At 31.9% G+C, this 7,425-nt stretch overlaps 1 protein-coding gene across 1 annotated transcript; it reads right to left on the bottom strand.

The window, feature by feature from the left end:
• Positions 1-1,123: 1,123 nt before the first annotated feature.
• On the bottom strand, positions 1,124-6,845 carry HELRODRAFT_188997 (hypothetical protein; the record flags this gene model as incomplete). The annotated part of the gene is made up of 12 exons (XM_009024752.1): positions 1,124-1,534; positions 2,015-2,110; positions 2,389-2,514; positions 2,803-2,928; positions 3,128-3,195; positions 3,577-3,657; positions 3,973-4,073; positions 4,310-4,493; positions 5,205-5,357; positions 5,732-5,884; positions 6,376-6,438; positions 6,587-6,845. 12 exons carry the CDS (start codon positions 6,843-6,845, stop codon positions 1,421-1,423), a joined length of 1,524 nt encoding a protein of 507 aa, XP_009023000.1. The 3' UTR covers positions 1,124-1,420.
• Between the last annotated feature and the right edge of the window lie 580 nt (positions 6,846-7,425).

The raw sequence follows: 7,425 nt of genomic DNA, 5'->3' as shown, positions 1-7,425 counted from the left end.
GCTACTAACGCGGAACATGCTGTGATTTTCATCAATAATTGCAATTCTGACAGTCTTAATCTAATATATATATATATATATATATATATATATATATATATATATATATATATATATATATATATATATATATATTTATATTTATATTTAAATGTATATATCAAGCCAAATACGTATAAAGTTATATCAAAATTAAAAATAGCTACCTATAATTTGATATATAAAAATTATTGCAACACGAGTCTGCTGAAAGTACATAACGGTAAATAATACAACCTCCTTAACACAGATCACAGTACAATCGTACAATGACGTCACAAATGCGTCATGATACGCAAACAAAATATTACAAACATATTACCAAAATATGTACGTTAGGTAAAAATACTGTCAAATTTGTCAAGGATCAAATTTCATGGCAAACCCGTTGCTGGGATATGAATTGATGCTCGGAATGAAGAAAAGCCAGTAAAAACATAAACACATCACATCAAATCAACTCTTGTATAAAAATATCTTAAAACATTATACGGAATGATGAATAAAAAAAAAAAACCGGACGTTGTTGTGAGGGATTGTTTAAGAAAATCTTTCATTGAAACAGCGAAGCTTTGGTTTATGCTCACACATGTGTTCTCGTTCGTGCATTGACACACACAAAGCACAATAATATTCATATATTCAACACATTGTATGTACACACATACAATTTTATATATATAAATACATATCAATGTATGTATACGCACATCCATGTATAAATGTATTGTATATAGAGTACGCATACAAAAATATTTCAGAAGAACTATGCCCTCATTACATTAACACAAAGATAGCATTCAGTAACAAAATTTAAAAATGAAAAAAAAAACACTTAAGTTGTACGAGCGTTAAACAATACGTCGTTCCAGATCTAAAGGATGTGCTTGTTAGATATGAATTAAATTATATAAAATATAAAAAGTTTGCAATTCAGCGAAATATGAATAAGCGTAAAAATGATTAGTAATTAGTAAACAAAATATAAAAATGCTGAGTACATTAATGAAAATATCAATTGAAATGTTAGATTAGTAAAACGATTTTCAAAAAGGCAAAAACTTACCCGGATAGTGTTAAATGCAAGCGATGTTGAGAAGCATTGCGATAATTCGGATATTCAACTAAAAACAAAAGTTTCGAAGCTAACAATGATGATACGTGGTCGAATTCAAATAAACAACGACCAGTGTAATCCTCATCACTGAATAACAACTGAAAATTCTCGAGAGTACTTTAAAAATATTTAAAAAAAAAAACTATTTTGGGTCACCCATTCAAAAAACCTACTAAAAAACCTAAATTTAGTGGAAAAAATTCTTACGTAATCCCACAAACAAACTAAAATTTAAGATTTTGGATGAAATTTTTAAAAAATGATTCAAGCTAATAAATATTTCTTCTTCAATAAAATTTGTTGATCCGCTTGTAGTGCTCTGAACTCGTTCCTGGGCATCTTGAACAAACTTTCAAACTCCATATTAGACAGATACTCCTTTTTAAAAATGAGCATTTATGACTTGTGTTGAAACTTTCTACGCTTTATATTTTTAATATTGCAAACATTTCAAATAGTTGAATATTACAAATGCATTGAACTGCTGGTGTACAAGTTAACGAGAATGTGTATGCCGTACAATCAAACAAACGAGAATGGTAAGAAATTTGAAAAGCTTATGTTTTTTCGATTGATTTTCCTTTAATCTTTTATTAACGTCTAACCCCCAACTAATGCGATGTTTTAACATCACATAAATACTAATTCTCCAATCAATCAATCAATCAATCAATCAATCAATCAATCAATCAATCAATCAATCAATCAATCAATCAATCAATCAATCAATCAATCAATCAATCAATCAATCAATCAATCAATCAATCAATCAATCAATCAATCAATCAATCAATCAATCAATTAATCAATCAATCACCTTAATAATCAAATAATAGATCAATGTTAAATTGAAAGAACCTCCAAGCAATCCCTATCCAACTGTAGTTGGTTGCAGTTCAGTGCATCTTGCAATTCACTCAACGTATAGTCATATTCGTGTTGATGCTGCTGCCACTGCCAAACAACATTCAACCACTAAATAACAAATTAATAAACATAACCTAACGGTCATCGTGAAAATAGACACCACGTAAATAAGAAAGATATCAACCTCGAAATCAACCAAGTTTAGGAAACTTTCAAATTTGACAAAACAAAATTGCCAATTAGTCAAAAATTCATATTTGTAGAAATTTTTTCTCATTGATGTTTTCAGTTTTGAAAAGAAATAATGTAGTGAAATAAAATATCAGATAGGGTAAAAATGCTAAATAGACTGATGGCTAGCTAACACGTGTTTTATGACGTGGGTGTGGCTGTTGTTCATCTTGTTGCATGTACGATGACGTCACGTTCGTCAATGGGGAGTCGCAAGATGGTGACAAGGTGAATGACCTCATCTTAATGGACGACCGTTTCTGTAACACAGTCATTCGGTAGTTAGCATTGCAGTCAACAATTTAGAGACGAGGTATGTACTCACTTACCAGCCTAGCAAACAAAGCATGCAGATTATTAACTAACTTATCAAGCGAAACAAAAAAACCTGTCACCATTATGTTTATGAGTTCAACGTAATAGTGGTTTAAAATGAATTGTGAAATAACTTAACAGTCAGAAAACATGCTAATTAAATAAAAAGAATGCCTATAGATAAAAACTGTAACTTACTAAATAAATTTGAATAGACGGAGTTAATAAGTTACTTTGAGTCCAGTTATTGGGTCCCTGACCACACCATCCACTGCTTCATTCTCATTCGACGCTGAATACAACTTCCTCGCCACATCCACCACAGGAGTTGAATGCATTGGAAGGCTGTCCACGTTCGTCTAGGGTCAACGAGTTTTAACAATTAGGCTGCAGTCAACTTTATTTTCAAGTAATAGATTAGTTAGCTGAAAAATTCTGAAAAAAAAATTCAGTTAGCTGAGGAGAAAACAAAGCTCTTTTAAAACTGTACAGTCAGACATTATAAAATAAATAAAAAAGAAAATGATATACAGAATATATGTTAACTTAAATAAAAACCTTGTAATTGTCAGCAGGTGAAGATAGGACGGACTTGTATCTTAATGAATGACACCTCGGCAGTGCAACTAGACGAGGAAACGTTTGAGAATCTAATTAACAGTCTAAATAACATTAAAGGACTTGTGAACAATGAAAACTTGTGAACAACACATAAGGAAAGATCACCGCAGGCAGAGCAATAAAACACTAACGAAAAATCATGAATGATATGTCCAGAAGGATTATATTATGATAAAAATAATTATAAAAATGAGTAAATAATATAATTTTATAAATAAATATAATGTGCAAGCATCTGTTAGAAGAATAAATTGAAAACCGAGGTACCACACCATTCCTAAATATATGTCGCATCCTTCACGTTCTAATAAAGAATTTGATGCAAGAAGCTGCAAAGTTCTATAAATAAATAAATAATAGCAATAGAAAGCAATGAATGTTCTAACAGTTGGGATGATTCATCATGGACGATACACATCTCCTACCATCACTCATGGCAGCGAATCTTTGGAGAGTGCCTGTTGGTGCTGAGCATGGTGGTGGTGAGTTTAATGGTGGTGAGTTTGATAATGCTGAGTTTGATGGTGGTGGGTTTGATGATGTGTTGTTTGTACTATGTGCCGCATTTCATTTATAACTAAATTGTATAAGGTGTAATGTATCCTGTTTCACTCAGATAATTTCTCAAAAATTCAAATTATATATAGCAATAAACAACCAGAAACCTTAAATAACTGTCAATTTTTGATGTCCAAACAAACTTGAAATAACTACAACAGTAGTGTTGGAGCGTAATAAAACTACTCAACATCTATCAAAAACAAAAATTTTTAAAAACTAACAAGCAAGTCTTGGTCTCTGACATTTGAAGACGATGGGTAAACTTTTTTCAGCAGATGGATCACGTGACGTATCTCGCGGATCCACTTCAACCTCGACTGACCTTTGAAAAATTTGCATACAAAACATTCAACCAATCAAATGATTGCATACAAAACATTTGACTAATTGAATGACAGCATACAAAACATCAGAACAAATAATGATTACATACAATAAACCATCATCCAATCAAAAGATTAATTTTTGTAGTCCATCTATCCATTAAAAAAAAATTACAAACAATTTGTTAATCATCAACCAATCAACAGCCACATAGTTCTTCAAAACTCCTCCCACCTTTGTTTTTTAAGCTCTTTCAGGATAACAGCAGCCGCACCCGACTCCATGCTAGCTATCTTCTCAAGTTCACATATCTTTTTCTCAAGCTTAACAAAGGCCTGACTTTTTGAAGAATCATTTACATCAGAGCTGTTTTCCTGGCTGGAAGTTACTAGCAGATCTCTTTCAGATTTATTTCTCACTATTTACAAATATAGAAGACATAATCGTTGGTCAACAAAAATAACGTTTAAATAAATATTTTGTCGTAAACAAAAATTTGAAAATGTAGGATAACAAGAGATAATTAATTAAATTACCCAACTATCAATTATCCAAAATCATTTTCAAGATCTGATTTTGAATGTTGATAGACATTTCTTAACAATTGTGTATGCTTGTTAAAAAAAGAACCAATGAAACAGCAACCTAGGATTACATTTCAAAAATCCAACACACTCAAAGGAATAATCAATTAAAATTTCAAAGAGCGGATGATCAAATGAAAATGGTAGAATGAGAACTAGCAGCAAAGAACTAACGAAGTTCGGGGTAGGCAGCTGCTGTGAACGGTGGTGAGGGCCAATCAAGTCTTTCTATGGGTTTCAAGACTGCAACCAACCAATCAAAATGCGTAACACTTATTACATTATATTAAAACATTTATCTTCATCATTTTCATCATCAAATATTAATAGAGTAAAATAAATATTTTCAAACAGACAACATTTTTATATAAAAAAAAATTTACTGTGGTATATAAAATCTAGCTAAAAAAAACTTAAAAAATAAATTCTTCATGTTTTCATGTTAAGAACCAAATTTTTTTAATCCATTTTATTCACAAAAATAAAAGATAACAGTCACAAGCTACTGAGTCTTCAACCAGTTCAATTAACTCAATGCCAGTAACCATTATTTTTACTGTGAGTTCTATCCAGGCCACCATCGAGATGTGTAGCCGAATAAGTAGGAAGCGTTGATAGAGATCTCCCATTTAAAGTGACGGATGCAGCAGCATTCAAATTTCTCACCAATGCATCCAATCCTTGATTCATATGGTTTCCTACGTAGTTTTGTATCATTCTATATTTTTTACAAGCTCCAACGGTTATATAATATTAATTTCACAAGACGTTTGATCAAGTATCCATTATTATAAATAATAGAATTTAAAAACCAAACTAAAAAAAATATGAAAGATAATTTATAAACTACAGCAGACAAAAATGAAAATTAAGTTATAGGAAGATAATCACTTTTCAAAGTCAGTTTTAAATCTTCTTTAGGACTCTTAAAAGTGAATACGCTATCTGAAAAATAAATAAATTATTCAAACATAACTAAACATTCAACAAAAGCAACAAATGATTGACAAACTTGGCCTGTGGAAATGTTTGTTAGACTGGGACCTCGATGCAGATGGTCCAACTAACTGACCTTCCCTCCTTAAGATCGTATTTGTCCCGACCCTTTCCAGGTAGCTCATATTGTAGAACTGCTTATTGGGGATTCCAAATGTTGAGGAGTGCAGACTTTTATTGATGGATGAATCAAACTGTGAGTGTCCTGACCTCAGTGTGTCCTGTTCATCTGCTCATCATCAGTTAGGTGGTGTGTCATTTAACCAGTATGAATAACTTTTCAATCTTCCCAAAAAACTCATATACAGCCAATGCAAATATTTTCCACAGAGTAATAAGTACAAGACTTTTCTTTTTAAATGCGCATCTACACCAGGCTGAAAGAAACTTTTCATTATTGAAAAACAGAATTAGAAGTAAGAAATAAAACACCCTGATGTAAAACAGTTTTTGCTACATATATATATATTTTACCATATAGTAAAGTATAACATATGCGTGATCATAACGAATATTGTTTGCAATCATTTCTACTTTGTCAAGCCCATTTAATTTAGACAACATGAACAATGGAAGCCAAATCTCAATACAATTCACGTCATTCAACCACAAAACAAATTCTAAAACATCCCACTCTACAAGTTTCAACTTCCATTCAAATGGAACTGTAAAAGATCGTGAATATTTTTTCCAATGAAAGAGGAGCAAGTGAGTACTTACAAGGATATCCGCCTGACGTGTTGTGATGCATTGCAGAGATGGACGACTGATCAACTGAGAGATCTGAGGACAATAACAATTACAGTCAACAAAATTTATCATGGTTACATAAGTTTATAACAATAACATCAAAGTTGCCATCAGAAGCACAATCAATGCACATATACGCACACATAAATAAAAAAGTAATTAAATGATAGAAATAACCTACATGGAGATGGGCTGGTGGGATGATCAACAGTCGGATATTCTTCTTCCAACCTCGGTGAGACCACTGAACTTATCAAACTCTGGTTGGTTGCAGAATCGGCCACGTTAACTGGCGAGATCTTTGATTCGGTATCTTTCTTCAAGATCTTTTCATATTTCGTCCCATTGTTCTCCTTTGAAACTGCATCGACACTACCAACGGGATAATTATTTCCTTCTTTAGCATCCCCTGCACCTTTTGAAACAGCAGATTCTTCCATATTTCTGTTAAAACACTCACCGCAAAAAATTTTCTCTCCTTTGAAAGTAGCTGTTTCCCCAGATTTAAACTGTTTACTTCATGAAAGAAAATACACCGAAAGTTAGAATCAAAGAACTTTTAACGATGAAATAATATAAATGAGAATCAGTTTAACTTGCAAGCACAGCATTTGAGACAGCCAGCATGGTAGTTTCTACCTTTGGCAACAATGACATCATTGAGGATGACCTTTGAACAAGCACAGCACCACTTTCCAAACAACTTGTGGTAATCACTTTCACAAAAATTTTGATTCTCATTTCGGTAGAAACGATCAAGTGGAAGTCGCTTGTGACAGCCTGCAACAGTGCAACACACAAGCAACAGTTGAAGCTTATGCAGAGCAACAAACATTTTTAAAACCTAACAAACTACAGCCACCCTTTTATGCATAAATCTAATTCTTTGCATATGTCAATGATATAAAAGTTTTCAACTTATTCCAACAATAACCTATATTAATTCTGTTAATATATATTATTATTATTATTATTATTATTAGATTATTTATATATAAAGCGCCATTTATTGTTCTCAAA

The sequence above is a fragment of the Helobdella robusta genome (genome assembly GCF_000326865.2).
Source record: "Helobdella robusta unplaced genomic scaffold HELROscaffold_4, whole genome shotgun sequence".
NCBI classification, from domain to species: Eukaryota; Metazoa; Annelida; class Clitellata; order Rhynchobdellida; family Glossiphoniidae; genus Helobdella; species Helobdella robusta.
This window is presented reverse-complemented; position numbering and strand designations above follow the sequence as displayed.